This window comes from Neodiprion pinetum, chromosome 1 (genome assembly GCF_021155775.2).
Source record: "Neodiprion pinetum isolate iyNeoPine1 chromosome 1, iyNeoPine1.2, whole genome shotgun sequence".
NCBI lineage: Eukaryota > Metazoa > Arthropoda > Insecta > Hymenoptera > Diprionidae > Neodiprion > Neodiprion pinetum.
The window spans coordinates 36,631,053-36,652,116 of NC_060232.1; the positions used below are offsets into that span (position 1 = coordinate 36,631,053).

At 38.6% G+C, this 21,064-nt stretch overlaps 4 protein-coding genes across 8 annotated transcripts; 2 read left to right on the forward strand and 2 right to left on the reverse strand.

Annotated features, from left to right (window-relative positions):
- The first annotated feature begins 350 nt into the window (after positions 1–350).
- LOC124216094 (activating signal cointegrator 1) lies at positions 351–3,983 on the forward strand. Its single transcript, XM_046620217.2, has 10 exons — positions 351–493; positions 730–842; positions 974–1,089; positions 1,258–1,360; positions 1,444–1,711; positions 1,801–2,101; positions 2,218–2,384; positions 2,458–2,579; positions 2,665–2,856; positions 3,059–3,983. The coding sequence occupies exons 1-10, from the start codon at positions 426–428 to the stop codon at positions 3,133–3,135; spliced, it is 1,527 nt and encodes a 508-aa protein (XP_046476173.1). The 5' UTR covers positions 351–425; the 3' UTR covers positions 3,136–3,983.
- On the reverse strand, positions 3,460–7,926 carry tamo (PUB and ZnF_RBZ domain-containing protein tamozhennic). 5 transcript variants are annotated; one of them, XM_046620187.2, is made up of 7 exons: positions 7,755–7,926; positions 7,599–7,657; positions 7,407–7,499; positions 6,861–7,002; positions 6,361–6,560; positions 6,078–6,257; positions 3,460–5,965 (listed from the first exon to the last, which is right to left on the reverse strand). In XM_046620187.2, the coding sequence occupies exons 4-7, from the start codon at positions 6,991–6,993 to the stop codon at positions 4,601–4,603; spliced, it is 1,878 nt and encodes a 625-aa protein (XP_046476143.1). In that variant the 5' UTR covers positions 6,994–7,002; positions 7,407–7,499; positions 7,599–7,657; positions 7,755–7,926; the 3' UTR covers positions 3,460–4,600. The 5 variants fall into 5 exon arrangements, with proteins under 5 accessions (XP_046476143.1, XP_046476132.1, XP_046476152.1 ...); XM_046620176.2 differs by lacking the exon at positions 7,407–7,499 and having other exon boundaries at positions 7,755–7,925; XM_046620196.2 differs by lacking the exon at positions 7,407–7,499 and having other exon boundaries at positions 7,869–7,919.
- Positions 7,927–15,682: 7,756 nt separating this feature from the next.
- Positions 15,683–16,696, reverse strand: LOC124218653 (endocuticle structural glycoprotein SgAbd-1-like). Its single transcript, XM_046625292.1, has 2 exons — positions 16,543–16,696; positions 15,683–16,313 (listed from the first exon to the last, which is right to left on the reverse strand). The coding sequence occupies exons 1-2, from the start codon at positions 16,552–16,554 to the stop codon at positions 15,879–15,881; spliced, it is 447 nt and encodes a 148-aa protein (XP_046481248.1). The 5' UTR covers positions 16,555–16,696; the 3' UTR covers positions 15,683–15,878.
- A 519-nt stretch (positions 16,697–17,215) lies between these two features.
- LOC124220604 (endocuticle structural glycoprotein SgAbd-2-like) lies at positions 17,216–18,481 on the forward strand. Its single transcript, XM_046629761.2, has 2 exons — positions 17,216–17,369; positions 17,789–18,481. The coding sequence occupies exons 1-2, from the start codon at positions 17,358–17,360 to the stop codon at positions 18,308–18,310; spliced, it is 534 nt and encodes a 177-aa protein (XP_046485717.1). The 5' UTR covers positions 17,216–17,357; the 3' UTR covers positions 18,311–18,481.
- The last annotated feature ends 2,583 nt before the right edge of the window (positions 18,482–21,064 follow it).

A 21,064-nucleotide genomic window follows, 5' to 3' on the forward strand; every position in this document is an offset into this window, starting at 1 on the left:
ATATAAAAATCCATTTCACAGTGTACGCAATATTCCTAAAATTGAAATTAATATCATTGTTTCGTCTTTGTTCTGGTGATTCGATATAATTGAAATATTTATTTCGCATTCGTCAATTAAACTTTGCGTTCTACAAGTATGGGTTTTTTTCCTTGGAGAGCTTAATTGAAAAGACTTAGCCTCTCACCATTTGAAAAATAAGCTCTGCATTCGCGCGGTGAAAAACGTGAATTCTGGCCTGCAAACCGGTGATTTGACGTACATTCGTGTAGTTTAAGTTGCTCTAGTCTTAGGCGATTTACCGTTTTTTTTCCACCATCTTCACAGCATAAAATTGCGAGATTCACGATTCTGATCGCCCGACGTCACACCTGAGCGTGGGCTTTTGACAATAATCAGCAATAAAGAAGTATCTAGGAGTGAAAATGGAAAGTTGGCTGCAAGAAAATTTATCTGGATTACTAGACTTTCCAGTCCCAACTGATTTAACATCGTTAGTAATAAAATACAAGTTTATTCCAGTATTTTTCATCAGTTTTTAGGTTATGACTTAAATTTTTCATATGGTGAAATAATTTTTTTGAAACTTTGACATGTTCCGGCAACTTACACGGCTACTCGTAACCTCATTACTTAGATTAAGTGTTTTGATAAACAACATTTATATCGTCACTGGATATCGGTAAACCTGCTGGATAATTACAACTTGTTAAATTATCTAACTTTCAGGTATATCTTACAAATGCAAAATGCAAGAGACTTGGACGAGTACCTCAAAACTTTGCTCAACTACGATAACCCAAGGCACAGGCAGTTTGTTTCGGAATTGAAAAAACGTCAAGGTAGGTTCCACAAAATATGAAAATCCATTAACTTAAAGCGTTTATAAATTTTTGTAATTACTGCTGCTGCAGTATAGATGTATTGATTTTTGTTTAATAGTAATAATAAAGATGATAATATTTTCCTCCAGCTGCGAATAACGATCTTATGGGATATAAGAAATCGAGCATATTAGAAACTTCAATCAATCAAAAGCAAAATGAGAAGAAGAAAGGAAAATCAAAAGGGTCGAATCAACAGACACAGGTTTGTTTTCAAACTTGAAAATCTATTCTTAGCTCAAGCGATTCAACTGATGAACTTATCTCACTGAAACATGCAATAATTTTGCTTGTCAGAAGCAAAAACCCTCTCATCCATTAAATACACTATAATAAAATTCCTCCTACAATTATGCATGACGACATTGTTTAGATGCAGGAGAATATCAAGCCAGAAAGGGTTGAGAAGAAAAAAACAAAATTCGTCAATCTCTATTCACAAGAAGGTCGAGATAGAGAAACGATAATGTTAAAAGGTAATCGTCGTAACTCAACTGAATGACAACGTAAAAAGCAAAACTAATTTTTTTAGTGATTGAGATATTCTTTTTCACGACAGGTAGACACAAGTGTAATTGCGAGGCTAAAAAACACAGCTTAATAAATAACTGCATCAGTTGCGGAAGAATAGTCTGCATCCAAGAAGGGGCGGGACCCTGTTTCTGTTGTGGAGATCTTGTCTGCTCGCCTGAACAGCAAGCACTTATTTCAAGTAATAGCAGACAGGCTGATAATCTTTACAACAAACTGATGGATCGGAAACCACCCAAGGATGTTGAGGAATCCCTTAAACACAGAAACAAACTACTTGAATATGATCGTAACAGGTGGGTACGTCCAATTGTGTGGGAAGATATTACAAAAAAGAACCGTGTTCACATATTTTTAATAAATTCAATTATTCTCACCTCTACAGTGCGCGGAGAACAGAAGTCATTGACGATGAATGTGACTACTACCAGACAAATAGTGTGTGGCTTTCAAATTCTGAACGAGAAAAATTGGAGAAATACGAAAGTGATGTAAGGGCTAAAAAGTATGGGTCACGTTTGAATAGAAAAGTCACTCTTGACTTTGCTGGTAGAGAAGTAATCGATGATGCTGCCTTTATAGATGAAGCGAATGATCAAGTCTTGCGCAGTATCACTGAATTTAGGCCTGGTAGTACTACTATGTCTAGTAATGCATGTCCAACCATGGAATTCAATCAACCATCGGTAAGCGTGATTCTTAGCTTCAAAGATATCAGGTTTATTTTAAAGAATATAAAAATGATTGGAACGTATCATAATTTATCGCCTCAAATTTCTGAAGTATTTTTCTCATGTTCCAGTATGTAGATGTTGGAATATTGGATTCAAAGAGATCAAAGAACCTAAATTCTACTTCATTTGGCCACAATCGAATTCAGGACAAGGAGTTTTTGGAAATGATCGACGAAGGCTTATGTCTGAGCATGCATCAACCTTACGCGTCTCTTCTTGTCTCTGGAATCAAGACGTGTGTTTATTTTCTTTGGGTATTATAAGGAAAAAATAAAATTCCACTGTGTTATAATATATTTGGGTTTCAGTCACGAAGGCAGAACATGGTATTCAGCACATAGAGGCAGATTGTGGATAGCAGCAGCTTCGAAAGTCCCGTCGACAGAAGAAATTACAACGCTAGAGAATAGATATCGCGTTTTAAAAAATGGTCGGTTACTGTTCAGTTTTATCTAAAATCAATCTTTGCAATTACACGATAGTTCGAACTACAATGTTTGAATTATTTGTTTCAGAAAACATCAAGTTTCCCACAAATTATCCAACTGGATGCTTACTAGGCTGTGTCACAGTAGTCGATGTTCTCTCTGAAGAGGATTACCGTAAACAATATCCCGACGGTGATAGCGAGAGTCCGTATATATTCATATGTGAAGACTGTCACGAATTGCCAATAAGATTTCCCATGCAAGGCAAACACAAAATATGTAAGTATTATAGTGTCTTTGAAAAAAAACCTAGCAATGCTTGCATTACATTTGCCCCTCATTCTATTCTACAACGATTCCTTATTGCTTATTTTATATTTATGTCATCTAAGACTGAATCATTTAGTTTTTGGACTCGGGACAATTGTCACAAAGAACTTCCAATCACCCTATTGTTTTTTACTTGTAATATTGCCCACAGACAAATTGGATAGCAAAATACACCAGGCCGCAGTTAAGTCTTTGCAGAGGAAAATGAAGCTTCAAGCTGGAACCTAATTTTCAAATAGCTACTGTAAAACTCTCAAAACTATTGAGATAGATAAGGAAAAATAATGGGCGTTGTATTTAATATTCCCTACGAGCTTACTTGAGGACATCCCACCAATGCTTAATGTCAAGGTACTTCTCATGATTTTAATCACGAGTTTAACAGATATTAAAGAAATTCATTAATGATATCATTTGTTCCAAAGGGTTGTAAGAACTTATACTATATAGGTGATCACACTTATTAAAAATAATTAAACAAATAAAAATAAAAACAGTGTGCTTACTGAATATCTGATATTATTAAAATTCCAATAAGTTTCGAAGACTTGGTTAGTAAAAATACATATTTTATTATTGTACAAGTCCTATTATTACAACATGTGTTTCATAACTCACAAATATTCGTTACACTATTTAATGCAAATGCAGAAAATCGCCTAAAAAGATTTAACGAATTCATAATCGATATAAATCTTGTGATAAATTTTAAATATTTTTTTGTTAACATTGAACGTATAGCCTTAGCTAAAGTATACATACGTATCGTCACATAAAATTTGAAACCTTTGCAACAGATCAGTTAGTTCCATTCTCATTGACTTCAATCTACTATTAAGATCCGTACATTTTTAAATAATTTTGTGCTTAGTGGACTACTTTTAGTCGAAAGGATAAAATTTAAATTCGTCAAGCAATCTATTTGGCTATACAATATTTTGAAATCGCAGACTCTAGTGTCGTTTTCAGTTTTATTTTTCAACAATCTTGCTTTGGATTGCTTAATATCCACATTTGGTTAAATTTTCCTATGAATTATATGACTATGTTTTGAAATGAAGTTTATAAATACAACATATATGCGCCAAAAATATGATTATTAGTTAATAAATATAATAAATAATGCAGTGTGCATATGGTGATTACATACAAATATAATGAAAATACATATTCGATTGAAATGGAATTGAAAGGTCTCATCAACTTAATCCTAAAAACTGATTTAAACTATAATCATACGTTAATACGAATAGTTAATAAAAGCCTACGGAAATAATTTTCAAGTAAACAGGTAAAAAATAATGATCTTGTTAAATAAGATTTGATAAACCTTCTCTTACGATAGAATTTTTTTTTTGTTTTTACCAGATCGCCCAAACATGACAGTTGAAAATTAAACGAGGAAATACATTGCTTACTTTCGGACTATTTTGGCACCCGTAAAAAAATTCCAGAAAAAAACAAACAAGTCCTTAATCTTATCGTTTTGCACTTTGTCCCGGTATCTATATCGAAGATTGTAGCGAGTCTAAGAAATTATTTCAGATTTCTGATTTTTGACTACAACTTGTACACAACTAATTATGTTGCAATTGATACTTGGCCCAAAGTGATCCTGCAAACATCGACTAGCCTATATATTATCTATAAATTTGTCCTCTCGGAGGATGCTATATAATAATCTTGTATTCTCTTATATATATGTTGGAGAATCTTTTAAACTAGCTCCACACGCATCACAGTTAGAAACATTTTTCTCATTTACTAGAGTACATTGCGGGCATTCTTTGCCTCCACTGGCAAGTGGCTTATCTTCGTTACCCTTTCGCTTTGACTTTCCGCACATCTCACAAATGTCCTTGCCAAAGGTGTTCAAATAAGTGCACGTAGAACACTGCCACTTGGTCTCTTTCTGATTTTCAATATCCTGCTGGTTTATGTCAAGGTTTCGCATAGAATCGCTTACCTTCACAACGCAATCGATTTCGGTGGACCGTTTTTTGTGCTGATTGGGCAATGTTTGGCTATACATTTTATCCCTGTCAGTAGAGTTGTATCGTTCTTGATATGTTCGGTCTCTGAGCTCCTTGTTCAAGTCGTCAAACGAGGATTTTTTTTTAGGTAGAAATGATACTTCTTCATTTCCGGCTCTGCCGTTAGTAGCCAATCTGTCGAGTCCCTCAAAATTCGAGCGAACCTTTCGTTTATCCAAATGATTCAGAGCATATTTCTCCTCCTGATAATTCGACGAGTCTTTGAACGGCTTCTGCCGAATCCTATATAAATCTGATTCTCGCTTATGCAAAACATCTTCCCTGTCTCCCAGATCCTTCGAATAGCCAAGACTTTCTAAATTTCTATAGACAAAATCCCAGCTACTGAACGAATCTTTTTCAGTACCTCCGACGGGTGATTTCAATGTTTTCTTCTCGACTTGAGCATATTCGTAATTATTCCCATCCCCAATTTGCCCTTGGCCTGAATCTGCCTCATCGAAATCAGGCGTATAATGTGGAATCGTGTTTGCTATTTTTCTGTTATCCTTCTTCTGGTAATTGATAACTGGCGTCGGTGGATCCAGCTCTATCAATTGGCCTGTCGGTACCCCGGCAGGATGGTTGGGTATAGGCGAGCAATATTCGTTCGCGTTAATACCGCCGAAATACTTGCTGTCAGCTTTATGATGCCCGTAAATATTGAATCTGTTACCAGAGTTATAATCGATCGGTTGAAAATACTGTAAGTTCATCTGCGGCACATTATTATCCTCCAAATATTTGTATCCAGTCTGATAAGGAGCTGTATAAGTATTGTAATTATTTACAGGAAAATTGTAAGGAGTGGCAGCTATCAAATCGATGGTATTTGACGGTATCTGCCTGTAGTCCCTGTAATTTGCAGTCTTTACACGATTGTGGTGCATTTTCTCAAGAAATCTGTAATTCAATGCACGTATTGCTTGCTCAGGTGTCCCGACATGGTTTTCTCTAAATTCCAACACTTCGAGCCATGAAATGGTAAAATTTTGAGATACACTCTCCCAGATCTGTTTTAGTATCTGCAAATAAAAGTAATTGATTTATATTTAGGTAAACTGAAATGTCAACACATTGATAAGAAATTGAATTATTATTCCATTTCACTTTTGTACAATTGACAATTGGTATTACCTGGCACTCAACAAAGGCCACAATTGCGTCTCGACTAACATTGGAGACTTTGTCTGGATCAATTGGACCTTCCAGGATCAATTCCCCCAGAGCTGTGTGTCTATAACCCATCAACTCGAACATGAGTTCCGCTCCAATCAGATTGACATCAACCTCGTGTTTGTAATATCCACTGTAAGTCTGAGGAAATAAATTTCTACTTTCCATTAAAAGTGCACAAAAACGCTGTGCAAGTTAATTCAGACTCAGACTTCAAATTTCGCTCCTGCAGTTTGAAACTGACCTTCAAATTCTTATATTCCTTTCTCCAAGGTTGAGCAAGCAAGTTAGCAGCATACAAGGCAATCGCATTCCAAGCATTGCAGGCCCTGTACCCACTAAAATCTTGCACAGTTGCAGCAGACCTGTTTAGTATATCAGCTGTCTCTTGAAATTCGTATTTGTTGTCGTTCGGTACAAGGCATAAAAATTCTTTGATGAAACCTGGTAGAAGAATAGCGTTATAATGGGTTGAAATTTGTTTAAAAAGTTTTGAAATAATCGGGGAATATTCTGAGTGTTACAGGTGAAAAACGGCTATTTCATAGATTTTAAATGAAAAAAAATCTAGTTTGCAGAATGGATGAGAGATGATGCATGATTCTGTAAATAGTCCATCTGAATTCCAGGTTGTAAATCAAATTCCCTAGATTTTCCCAGCTCTCTTGGTTTGTAACAAGTATGTACTCCCTATATTAAACTATTCCCGTTTAGTTGAATTCAGCATTGAACTGTCTGCTATACCTTCAAGCTTTTGCCGCTGCTGCAACTTTAAGGGGCTATCGTCTGTTTGCAGGTAAACAAGATGGCTTTGTTCAAGCTTGATGCTGATATCCTGCAACCGATCTCGACATCTTCGAGTCAAATCTTCAGCCATTTTTATATGCTGTAACAAATTAATTAGATGGTTATTATTATACAACAAATCCATAAGCCTTATTGCGATATTCTCATACTCAAGGCTTTGCACACTGTTTCATACTGCTCGATGATTACGATCATGTTTATCAAATATGACACACCTGACAAAAGGATTCTGTAACATGTTCCACATACTTTATCGATAAAAAAAAAGACAAGTCTTTCAGATTCTGAGGCCAACTTATGTTGATATATATGAGTACCCATAATTCGTGAACATTTTGTAAAGGTGTAAGAAAAGTTTTGATTAATTTTGTCAGATTGGGGTTCGGGAACTTTGGATGACAGCGGTGGGTGCGAAAACTATACTTAGTTCGCATTGAAAGTATGTGGGCATCAGAATATTGCAAGCAATTTCGGTGTCCGTACCTTTTACTTGAATTACGAATCGACGATTTGGAGATATCAGCTAAAATTACTTGAGGGTTATGTCGGTTTATACGGTGTAGAAACGGGGAGCAGCTGCATAAGTTTTTATCGAAATGAAGTGCGATTAGAGACACATCGAAAAGACTTGGGGACATCTCGTTGTCGGATAGATAATCTATAAATTAATCAAACCTGATAACAGCCCCGGGATCTCGAAGAAAAGCCCGATTCAAACTGCCGAAGGCTCCAACCTATAAATAAATGCTATATTTAGATGCCATGCCACCTTAATTGCTGCAGCTACCGAGCATAACGGCGTTTTCAGTAATTAATTAGTTGACATTATACGTTGGAGGCATTTTCGATGCTTGATATCCGGCAAAGGTACGCATCAGACTTTTTGCGTATTTATTTATTTTATTTCTTTATGGTTATGTTTTTAACTTTCGACTTCTTCCCCACCAGAAATTCAGGCCTGTGGCAGTCATAAACTCATGATTGCGAAGGCGTGAAAGGGACTCCGCTCTGCAGCAATTGACAGCTGTTTTTGCGCGTCCGACAAGCTGCGCGGTCCGCGATTTTTTTTAAATCCCAGTGTCTAACTATAATTATAGTCATTCCGAGGAATTCCATCGTCTGGTGGCATCAAATGGCAACTTTCTATACCGTCTGGAAGGGTACGAATGCGAAAAAACACTGCTGATTCTTTTGATGGTAACTGCGTTGACTGAGGATATATTTTTCGGTCAACGGTAACTGTGATGTGTACAGCAAACGCCTGCGCTATATGCAACAAAAATTCATGTAAGTATCGCCGTAAGACTAGCGCATGGAGTAACCTGCTTGTTTTTATCTTGTCCCAAACGCAAGATTTTATTGTTAGACATTATTAACACGCATGGAGTTTATTTATGATTATTAAAACTCTTTCTTGCAGAAACCAGCACTGTTCTGATATTACCAGCGATAACGATTATTTCTTTCCATTGAAAAACTTTTAATTACACAAACTTTTCATCGGGTAAACCATATTGTCCGGATGAATATAAATATTTTCAATGGGCAGGAATTTTCCTCTACAAAATCCGTAGTAAAATCTTATTCATGGTTTGTTCTTATTCAATTTTCGTAGCTTAGGATTCAAATATGTTTAAGTAATGCCAGCATTATTATTCGGCAAAAAAAAAACTACACAAATTCAGCTTCGGTGAAGAATAAATAACTAAATTCGTGGAAAAAAAAATCTGGAATTCTTTAAAATCACATTACATAGAGTGCCGCAAAGATTTTCAAGAAATTTATACGGTCAGAATAAGGATAAGAAAAATAAAAAAATATAAACTCTTAAACGCCCTATTGTGGACTAAGAACTGATTCGGCCTATTTATGGTCACATTATTTGAGCAGTATATCTACGAAAACATACTGATCGCCTCATCGTTAATGTGTCGCCCTTTCACCGAAATGAATAAGTGTGATTAGATCCTCTTGTAACGCGACAGGTAGTAACTAGACATTTGATCGTGCTGACATGTAACATCGATATTATTGATCATAAGTGCCGTAAGCTAAATTTACCGTGGAAATGTCAAGGTTTCTTCTTCGCAGGCTTGCAGAGCACCGCGGAAACGTCATTTTAAATTACAGGTGCGGTTGAAGAAAAATGTCACTGAAATAAGGGCATGGCTTTTGAGCGAACACCGCATTCTCTGGCGTGCCATGCGGCATATACATTTACGCGAAGAATATGCTGGGATGGGTCCGGGATGGATCATGTCATGCGAGTTATGATGCAGCCTGAGCGAATGATCTTCTCGAGTGTAGGAAGTTGTCGACATTTCTAGTATTATCTATTATTCGCACTTTACGTCCAGCCCGGCATTCCACTTCTTCGTATAATATATTGATATCTATTAATCATATAACTTATTACTGCACTTAGCAGCTGTTTGCATTTGAAAATTCCATCTATTCCGCGCGTGACATAGTTACGTTTCGTAAAACTCTTACACATCCTCACCGACTTTTAACACCTATGATAATAAGCGTGAAACCTTCAGCTGACAATCGGCTCAAGTTTCGCAAGGAAATATGATTGTGCATTGTAACTGTTTGCGGCACCGAGAAGCTTCGCCCCCGCCAATTTTACCGAGATGAGTGCGTTATGTTAGGTATGTATCCTAGTGTCTCTTTCGTTCTAACGGGCCTAGATACCTTAGGCATTATTCGTAAGACTTCGGTCTTGACTTACAGGAAATCATTTACATTATGTAATTACGCACAAAGAAAAAAACAAAAAAAAAAAAAAACACATCGAGGTCTCATTATTCCGACTAAACAGAGATGATATAAAATACAACGAATGCGGAATAAAAAATCTTGCGGCAGTAACATCTGTGATTTATGTCTGTGTATTCATACGCGATCTTCTCATATTACAATTCTGCCTGTACGATCCTAATTTTGTACGCTTTATATCAAAGTCTACTTTTAAAAATTGATTCACAATACTTCAAGGACACCTTGATTGGTGACCACGATTTCTGTGTACGTAACGCCAATTCGTGTATTTCACGTTTAAAAACTAACGCGATAATACGTTTGAAAAGAATTTTTAATCGATCGGAATCGTCATTGTACACGCGAGATCTGACGATCAAAGAGTTTACCGTACATGTACATAATGATTTTTCTCGTGTCCTTGCAAATATATCTCGTGACGTTTGAACAATTACAGTATAAAATATTCTGAATTAACATACCTGTATGTATAGTAAGAACAGCTTAATGCCGCTGTTTAATCGGCTCGTATCATGTGATGCAGATTCGAAATTACATTATAAAAAAAACTTGTAATAACGTTACAACAAATTATGAAACGTTATGAATTTTTATTGCATCCTTGAAGCGTCCATCAATAACATCCAAGACCAAAACTGAAAAGTATCGCACACCTGCAAAGTGTGTGCAAGCACGTATATTCGTGGGGTAAACCCGTTGTTGTACTCGCTTGTAATAACGTAACGTAGGAATTGCCGCTATTCATGAGTGGTTATATTCTGAACAGACATTACACGCATGCATACGGGCGGTAAGGACAATACATCATATCTACGTGGCCATAAGAGAGTTCACTGAGCTTGATGAAACGCCTTTGTGAATATTCAAGGCAGCGTTCTTATTCTGGTTCAAAGGTCAGTGGTTTTTTTCATTGCCTACAGCACAACGATGCTGATTATAAATAATTTGGACGCATGTGATTTTGTTCATCTTCCACGGATGCTTAAAGGTTGCACGAAGAATCATTCTGTTCGATCTATTTAATGCGACGGGAAAGGTGAAGAAATAAAAAAAGAAATTGCCGTATAATCTCTTTATTGACGAAGTGGATGTAATTTTCACGAACTTATTTGACTTGTTGACTTGACTAGTATTATCGTGGAGTGAAGAATTTTGAAAAAAATGTAATATGAAGTAAAATCTAATTCTATTACATATTTGTCGCTAAATTTGAAATCGACAGGAAACCACGGATTATTCAAATTAGCTTATTTCGTAAGAATTAACTTACAAGTACGGTATAATTTAATCGTAAAAATCAACGACCATTTCAAACCAAATCACCTTGTCCTCACCGATTCCTAATGCGTGACATCTATAGCTATATGTATAACTTTATCGAGTGTTTCGAGAACGATTTTAAAAGTCGGAGTCAGATAATAACGAATGTGACAACCAAACTTTCGGCAACAGAAAAAAATGACAGCATGAATATGCATACGTATGTTGCTTTGAACTATTCATTCTTTCGAGAAATCAGCTTATGCACACATTAAAAAATGTACTCTCCAAAATCAGGTAAAAAAAAAAAAGATACCAAGGACGCATCATTTCTCAAACTAATTGAATGCGGCATACAAATAACGTTCTTTTTAGAGTCTCCTGATCCGCAATAGAAATACCAAAACTCGATTCGGCAGCATTAATGTAAGCGCCAATTTAATTTGAGACTTAACACATGACCTTAACGTCGGGGATAAATTGCGGACTTTGAAAATACGTGAAACGGGCGTGTGCGAGAATCCTTGCGATTTCGTAGTCCTTGTCGTGACTCGAGGTTCATATTATGCCTGTATTATGAGACTTTTTAATTTTGCGAAAGAAGAGCCGACGCAGTCAAAGATCCAAATGCCCGAGGGTAGTGGCGATTATCTCGCTCGTCAAATTCGTCGAAGATGGTCGAGCGATGCTGTTGCCTGTACGTTAATTGGGATATAATTAGGCATACAGCGTGATGCATTTACGATAATGTGTGATAATTAGATAGCTTGCAGCCCTAGCGAGGAAACCAACGTGGATCTGCATGTGTGGAAATGCGTAAACTTTACGCCTGAGCCTTACAAGGCAGAAGTGTTTCCACTTATTTCTAGCTTTGCTGTACAGTTATACATAAATTGGCATCAGCTGTCAACTAAACTATATTCTCCTGACCAGTTCGATGTAACTGCAAAAGTCAATTGCGTTACGTTCGTCCATTCCTGTATCTTAATATGCCGCGTTGCGTGGTTTCCAAGAAGTGCGAATTTGCGTCGTTACAAGTCGTACACTATGCGCAGCTGATTTGCGAAATTAGAAAATTTTTACTTATGAACGCATGCCCATCGCGTCCGATATATCCGCAAGTCGATACTTCGGATATTAAAACAAATAAACCGAATCCGTCGAGTGTTTTAATTACGTTTATTAAAGTACGTATTTAGCATACCTTTAGAACTATACGTATATGCTTAATTTCTCACAGAGCTAATAAACTCTCGAGAAGATACGAAGGACGAATACTTTTTTTTTGTCATTCCTGTGTTCCTTCTTTATTCACATCGTTATTACCATCGTCATTTGAATAATGAATCCGGGCCAAAACGCACACTAAACGTTTTTCAACGCGATGTCTGGACCCGATTGGCACTGAGTGTAATTAATAAAAAAAAAAAGAAGAAAAAAGAAGCAACGAACAAACACGGCAAAAAATAATCTCCCATCGTTTCGTTTCGATCAATTAATTTTGGCGCAGTTTAGACCACGGGTCATTATTATACCTATGTATCCTTGCTGCGTAACTACACTATGATTATATTGCGAAGAAGTTTGCCTTGCATTTTGAAAAATTGACTTGAAATTACTGTTACATCTATAGAGACAGGCTAGCGCTGGGTTATAGGTGATATAGATTATAACGCGGATGCATCTCTTGCTAAAATTTTTTTAATCACCTCCCAAGCCGCGTAGGATGCGATTATTGCAATAACATCAATAATTCCTGGGTATACCCGACATTTAGATATTCAGATACCATTACAAACTATCACAACGTGAAAAATGATCGGGTAATTCCGACCTACATAGACGTAAGAATTAAACGCAGGTGTGAATACGTACACTGTTACACTTTGATTAGCCTAGATGAGCCGAGGATGAACACACTCGGCAAAAGTTTATACCCTTCTAAGATATAAATTAACGCCGGATATTTTTGCATGTGAAAAGCGGACAGGTATCTTGCATGAACGATGCTCCTCCCGGTCACTCGCTGGATTTCTGCCGGCACGTGCTCGGTTCATATATTCATCTTATTACGCAACGAATCAGCCCAGGTTGGATACACACAGTGTGTATAAAAATGCGATACTTAACAGGTGAATACGGAATAAAATCACATGTTCGTACTGTCGCATTCGTTTGCTCTGTCGTTCAATGCTTCTCGAAAACCCCGGAAAATTTGTGCAATTTTCATAGTAAAGGTTGAATGAATTTGGAAATATCTTTGCACGCGATACGTAGAGAGTAGAGAGAAAAAGTGATTTTTCATAAATTCTCATTAGCAGAGATGCGCGTTGTCTGCATCTTTTCAATTTATAGTGCCAACATGCAACAGTTTCTTGAATTTCCTCGAGACGAAAAATAAATCGTGATCATCGAGATCGTTGGTATGCATCGCTCTTAAATAACTGGCTTTCGACACGTAACGATGAAATAACATGGCTAGGAATATAACTTGCTTAAATGTTAAACTTCCCGCGTGATGAAACTAACGATTTTTCTTATAATATTGAATTTTAATTTTCTATCCCTGCCAATTATTCTTCAAACATTTATATATTTAACAAATAAGTTCGTACAGTCGAACACAATTAAAGTGCCAGCAAACTTTTACGAATTATAATGAACGCTCGATGTTGGGTCGCTCCAGCTGAAACATCACAAAATATGACTAGTTTTTCGTATTTTTATTTGTATATTCGATACCAAAAAAGTTTGGTCATTGACGAGGAGTTGGACTTGTTTGAAATTGGTTGAAAATCGATATGATGATAAAATATAAGACCCATAGTCAAACACTTGATCAATTTATGTATACAGCCAGAGAGACAGACAGAGAGACGGAGAGAGAGAGAGAGAGAGAGAGAGAGAGATTTCGGCAAGTGATATTTATTTGACAAAGTCAAATATGGCAGTCAAATATAATTAGAAAACGAGTCACATAAGAAAATATCATTAGAAGCCAAAACAGAGAGAAAAAAACGACTATCATCAGTTGAACGATTTGCGCTGTCAAGTTGAACACCATTTACTTGATAAACCTGAGAAACTCCTGACAAGGTAAACGATTTTTTTTAACAGCATACATATTTAGTTTGATTCAAAAAATCTTTTCCATGTGTAGACATCATCCAACTTGTTGACTTATTCTTTTTGTCTAATTTAAGGAAATGTCAGACTACTTAGCAAAACCTATGTTATGATTTTAAAAAGCTGAAATATTGAATTTGGCAATCAGTTCGATAAATTTCGTTCGACACGCCGCGCGTGGGTTGTCTTGGCATAAATTTTTCAACGGATGTTTGCAAAATGTCGAAATTACCATATTTTTGGCGACGCTCTACTGTAGGTACGAGTCACGCCGCACTTTCGGTTACGAATAGCGGCTGCTATTTCACGCCTGTAACACCTTCGAAAGTTCTTTTCCTCCCTATTTTTATTTTTCGAAAATCCCATTTTGTTTTCTTAAACTTGACAAATTCGGTAAAACATCTGTGCTGAATTTTTTCTTCGGTGTATAACATATCAGAAACAGCATTCTCCGGGAATAAAAATGAAAGTGAAATAAATTCCGCTTGTACGAAATTATAGGTGTAATAAATTCTTCCAAACCGGCGATAAAATCGCCGTGATTTTCAGCCGGTGAAGGCACTCAAAAATTAAACACCCTGTATCCGTGTCTAAGTATCAACGAGTTCTTCACGCGGCGATGTCCAAATTAGCAGCTTTATAAATCTTCCCACACCAGCAAAAAAAGAACGAGGATGGCCAGCGATGGAATTCTTGAAACAACTATCGCTTATCTAGTATTTTCTCGAATCGTAACTAACGGAGTACCAAACCTCCTTGGCTGTCTTTTCCTCATAAATATTCAGCCCGCCTCTGACAGCAGGGAACCGTTTTAGAACATCTTACATATCCGCGACCTTCTTGGCTTTTAAACAGTGGTCGGTTCATCCGCCGAGAGATTTCGTGTTTAACTGATAAATTAACATTTCTACACGACGGCCAACCTGCTAAGCTAATTATTCGACGTCAGACTGCGCAATAAAAATTATATACTTGACTCGTGCATATATATGTACACGAGTAAATTAAAATGTGTTTGTATATCCTGAAGGTGGATCTTTCTGCAATCCACCGCAATGAATTGGGAAACAAATTTTGCAAACTGGCCATTTAACGTGTCTAATTCACGTTTATTCACCGCAGCATCCATTTATCATCCACCTTTTAACCCACTCGTAATCGTATGGAACACGACACGCTGCGGGCACTACCGGCATATCCTGTTATAAAAATACAAATCCCATTACGAGTTGCAACGGATGAAAAACGCTTTCATTCAATTTTATCTCGTATGAAGACAACACTAGCACCTATCGAAGAGAGGTGGATGTACCAAATTGATACGAAATAGGGTATTTCGAATACTACAATAAAAAGTTTTACCTTATGTTGTACACAATTTTTATTTCTGTTTTTTTTTTTACATTTTTATAGTCTAACCTTGAGATATCTAAATACAATCAGAAGAATAAAAAGAATAAACAGAATGGTTGTATTACGGATTGAAATGTCATTTGCACGAACAGCCATCCATTCCGCACCGGCACGTTACGTGCACGTGGCGTGGATTTAATCCGTACCGTACAAAAGTTCTCCAGCGTGGTCTCAGCTTTTCTTTTGATTGTATTCATTCACGTATTGAATAATAATTTTTTATTGTTTTTTTTTCCTTTTTTTTTGTTTTCCTATATACGATCGTGGTTGCAGCGTTGTTATAATTTTCAGTCGTGATGCTCGTCGTCCGTGTGCGCGTCGATGATAGTCACGTATCAACCGGACGGAGACTGCAGCGATGCTCGAAGCTGCTCACTGACGTCCGTAAACCGGGTTTGGTTTGTAGGTTTCGTCCTCTGCGGGGTGAGCCTCGTTCCAGGCCAAACTCTTGAGGATTGCTTCTGGGATTTCCGGGGCGACAGGGATGGCGTTACCTCGTGCGTTGTATCCGTTTTCGTCGGCGACGTATGTGATCTCTACCGGTGTTCCATCCGGAGCCGTGTACCGGTATACACCCTGTACGCTTGGTGCGGGCTCACCGTTGGGTCCTGCGGGCTTGGGGACGCTGGTCTCAGCGGCCGCGATTCCGTTTTCGGTTTCGTATTTATAGCTGTAGGAACCGTCCGGGTTCTGCTCGGAGTCCAGGCTCACGATCCTCGCCGATCCTTCCTTGGAGACGTACTGGGCCTGGTTGGTGTAAGCCTGAGGCGCTGCGTATGCGGAAGCCACGAGGGCGAGAGCACAGATCTGTTGATAATTGGTAAAAGGGTGTCGATTAGTTACGATAGATTGGCGATAGTGTGCGGTTGACCGATTTACTGCAAGATTACCAATTGCAATAAGACGTGTAGCGAAATAGAGTGCGATCGACTTGGAGGGTAATTTGGCAAGACCGAATGAGGTCTTTGAAGATCGGATTCAGAGATGAATTCTCGTCTCACAATTAGAAATATTCGTAACGATAGAGTAAACTTACGAAGAATTTCATTTTGGATTGCTGTTCTTGGTAGATGCACAGGAGGAAGATCGAACTGTGATTGACTGATCAACGAACGATCCGCATATTTATACGGTAAAAGTGAAACTCCCCTACTCCGACGCTCTGCATCTGACGATTTGGGCCGGTCGATCCACCGGCTATTACGGAGCTGAGGATCTTCTGGTGCCGAAATTATCTGTCGTCTTTGACCTTTCTCGCCGACTAATTCGATCGATTGTATAACCCATGCCGGCGAACGTGGCGAACGCATGGTCAGCGTAATACCGCCCATCGTGCGTATTACGGCGGGGATTCTCGATGTCCTCAAAGGCCGGTCCTCGTGACACCGAAAAGGAAAGACACAGCCGATTTGTGAGAGGATCTCGAGGTCTCTTGATTTGTTAACTCCCGGGCCGAGACACACCCGGGACCATAAAATAAGAGAGGAGCAAAGGAAGAGAAGAAAAAAAAAAACAACGTGAAACAAACAAAACAAAAAAAAAAAGAGGCAGAGGAGCCGAAAAAAAACGACGCTAGGAATACTTAATCGCAAGAAACCGGTATTGGCTCGCGGGTTGGTTTCACGCAATCTGCGAACTTCTTTAATGTCATCGGGGAACGATGTCGTGCACGAAAACGATTTCATGATACACAGGCACCCATTCAGATGTTCATTACCACTGCAGCGTCTTTACTATATCCTCGGTCATTTTACACATCATAGACGTAATCACGTGTAGAAAGTTTTTGTATAAATAGCGGCAGATGAGCTGCAGTAGGTACATTGTGAACCAATCTCGACTTGGATCAACATGAAGTTTTTGGTAAGATATCGCGTCCCACGATCTGCCGTACGCATTGCATTGAATTCTCACGAAACTCACGACATCATGGATCACAGTGAAATCGTTATAATCTCGTAATGGATCAACTTGCAACAAGGATAATAATTCTCAATTGTGATCGTTCAGTGAGCGCGGCTTCCATTGTCCTCCTAAAATACGACAACTTGACGCGTCAAACTTCGTATAAAACGGCACGAGGAATCCGCGCCTTGATTATCGTCGCGAATTTGCCGCGTTGTCGTTCCAACAATGAATTATTGTTACCTCTCTCACGCCATCCTCACCGTCATCGTTATCATTCTCAGTGTGTTCTCCTCCCGACGGAGCCGGGGCCTCTTCGCCCTGACCCAAAATCCGAATACCCTAATCACCGTCTCTGCTTTCGTACACATTTTCAGATCGTATCTCTCAGCCTGGCGGTGGTCGCCTCCGCCCAGTACAAGGAACCCCTCAATCAGAACTACGCCAAGATCTTGCGCCAGGATCAGGAAGTGAACCCTGATGGAACCTACGATTTTACATACGAAACTGAAAACGGAATTTCCGCTGCTGCGAAAGGCGGTCCTGTCGGCTCGGGGCCCAACGGTGAACTCGTAATCCAGGAAGAGGGTGGATTCCAGTACACGGCTCCCGACGGCCAGTTAATCTCCGTCAGGTACGTCGCTGGTCCCAACGGCTTCGTTCCCGAGGGAGCCCATCTTCCGGTCGGCCCACCAGTACCCGAGGCTATCCTCCGCTCCATTGAGTTCAACAGGGCTAACGAACGCAAGGAAGTACCGGAATACAGGCCCCCGCAGACCATCTACCAGCCGTCGACCACAGCCAGACCTTTCTACCCTTCGTCCACCGTCTACCCCAGCCCGAACCCCTTCGGCAGGCAACCCAACTTCTATAACCTTCCTGGATACCAGCAGGGCTAGAACCAGCCTGGACGCCGCTAAACCGTGGGATGATTTAGAGTCGTCAGTTACAATGTAGTAAACCGTATATACATATACATATATATATATATATATATATATATATATATACATATGTACATATACATATTCCTTTTTTTTTGGGATGAATAAACAAGTGTTCTGAACAAATTTATTTGCCACTTAATGAGCCCCAGAAACACAAAAACTACTAGAATAATTATGAAAAAATTATATGTCTACTTTCGTAGACTAGTACCTATCCCGTCTAGCTATTAATGGCGGCCATTTGAAACTGTAATTGCAATCGATTCCTCTGACGTAATTGTAGGTCAATGTTGTGTTTGAAATAATCAATCCTCGCGTTTTGCAACGTTCGTCATATTTTTGAGGTTTTTGCCGAGCTGGAAATATTTAGGGCGAGATAAATTGTAGAGAAGTTGCTGCCGACGAACTGGGCGCTCGGGAATCGAGAGAAAACACATTCCGAGCATCGTGGCGTCAACAGCTCAGAAAATATAGAGGACAGGTATGTCGAAATATTCGGTCGTTTGTCCGTAACTTTTGATCCTCTGATCGCAGCCAATTTAGAATGTGCGTGTACGTTTTCTTTCGAAAGTTTACGTTGCTTTAGCGACCGAACGAATTGGTTCAAGTGTTTTCCGAAATCGACTGAAATCTTTCGGAGAAAACGGGAAGGATTAGCCTTGCTTTTTTGTGATATTCAGAGCTCGGAAACTTTTTGGCTCAGAATCGTTTCGTAGAACTATTTTTCCACTAATTGGACCCTCAAAAATCACAAAAACACATCAAAAACAGCGTAGGACTAACGGCAGAGGAGTGACAAAGGAAATCTTTCATTTTTCGAAGGTAATTTTTGGTCCGTTGCTCAAAGCGTGTTCAGACTGCGTGCAATAGATTCCTCTCGTCTAAAATTACGTCGATAGAGTACATCGAAGACATTATTTCAGCATTTTTCGTAAATGTAGAAAATTGCACCAAGAATCCGAATACTTTTTTCGGCAAAAGATTTGTTATCTCAGAATCGAGTTGTATGACCGTTTCTCGACTGATACAACGCACAGAAGTGCGAAAAAGAGACTTCGAACAACAAACGATCAACAGCTAAATGAATACAAAGGTAATATAGAAGAATTTGATGTTTGCTTTATTTCAATATCAGTTACAGAAAACATAGATAAAACAACGTCATACATCATACATTGTATCCTGCAGAAGTGAGTTGTACCAGTACGGAGGTCAGAACTTGAGCTGTATGTTGAAACTATGATAATGAGTAACTAATATGGTATTTTTCATATTCTGCTTGAGACAATGTAAGCTGCGTACCAACTTCCATGTGAAAATACTTGGATTTCTCATCTACTTTTTAATCATATTTTACTTTGAGTATACTTGTCAACTTGCTATATTACGACACACTGACACCTGAACACTTGTACTAGTATTTAGGCATATCGAATAAACTGAAACTCTGAGCTACGAACTTGTCATTTTTATTTTCCACCTTTTCGAGACCCAGTCGCAAATTTAATTTTTTCCGCATGCAAGTTTTCGTTCATTGTTCACAGGGTAAGCCCAGCTGTATTTGCAGTTTTTTGAGACTAATCGGACGCTGAGAAATGCAACATAAATACGTGAAATAACGGAGAACCAAGGGCTGAAATGATTTAGAAGTTGCTCGTGTTATGGCTATAACTCTTAATCGGTTGCGCGGAGCGTATTCGTACTGTGCCCAATCGTTTTCTCTGGCAAAATTACGTCGGAATAGTGCATCAAAGAATTTATTCCAGCTTTTTTCAAAATCGCGAAAATTTTCGCCGAAAAAACAAAGGGGTTAAGCCATACCTTTTTTTCGACCGAAAAATTTTAGGTCTCAGATTCGATTTGTACGACCCTTTCATGACCAATTGGACCACCAGGAACTCAGAAAACGCAGCGAAAAGAGCGTCAGATCAACAGGAGAGAAATTACGAAGAAAAAAGCACCAGCCGAAAAATGTCGAAAACTCTGGTTCTCGTTTTTCGGCTCCACCTCTTCATACGTTGCTCGCAGCGTATTGGGACTGTGCCCAATCGTTTTCTATCGAAAAATTACGTCGGAATAGTGCATCAAAGAATTTATTCCAGCTTTTTTCAAAATCGCGAGAATTTTCGCCAAAAATACAAAGGGGTTAGCCTTACCTTTTTTTCGGCCGAAAAATTTTAGGTCTCAGATTCGATTTGTACGACCCTTTCATGACCAATTGGACCACCAGGAACTCAGAAAACGCAGCGAAAAGAGCGTCAGATCAACAGGAGAGAAATTACGAAGAAAAAAGCACCAGCCGAAAAATGTCGAAAACTCTGGTTCTCGTTTTTCGGCTCCACCTCTTCATACGTTGCTCGCAGCGTATTGGGACTGTGCCCAATCGTTTTCTATCGAAAAATTACGTCGGAATAGTGCATCAAAGAATTTATTCCAGCTTTTTTCAAAATCGCGAGAATTTTCGCCAAAAATACAAAGGGGTTAGCCTTACCTTTTTTTCGGCCGAAAAATTTTAGGTCTCAGATTCGATTTGTACGACCCTTTCATGACCAATTGGACCACCAGGAACTCAGAAAACGCAGCGAAAAGAGCGTCAGATCAACAGGAGAGAAATTACGAAGAAAAAAGCACCAGCCGAAAAATGTCGAAAACTCTGGTTCTCGTTTTTCGGCTCCACCTCTTCATACGTTGCTCGCAGCGTATTGG

What these genes read in the sequence shown, in the direction of transcription:
- tamo (XM_046620187.2), bottom strand. Translation starts at nt 6,993, where the DNA reads ATGGCTGAAGATTTGACTCGAAGATGTCGAGATCGGTTGCAGGATATC. An exon ending in GCAGCGGCAAAAGCTTGAAG is followed by an intron (nt 6,561 to 6,860) that starts GTATAGCAGACA and finishes TTCTTCTACCAG; the next exon opens with GTTTCATCAAAGAATTTTTA. An exon ending in TGGCCTTTGTTGAGTGCCAG is followed by an intron (nt 5,966 to 6,077) that starts GTAATACCAATT and finishes TTTTATTTGCAG; the next exon opens with ATACTAAAACAGATCTGGGA.
- LOC124216094 (XM_046620217.2), top strand. Translation starts at nt 426, where the DNA reads ATGGAAAGTTGGCTGCAAGAAAATTTATCTGGATTACTAGACTTTCCA. An exon ending in ATATCGCGTTTTAAAAAATG is followed by an intron (nt 2,580 to 2,664) that starts GTCGGTTACTGT and finishes TATTTGTTTCAG; the next exon opens with AAAACATCAAGTTTCCCACA. An exon ending in GCAAGGCAAACACAAAATAT is followed by an intron (nt 2,857 to 3,058) that starts GTAAGTATTATA and finishes TATTGCCCACAG; the next exon opens with ACAAATTGGATAGCAAAATA.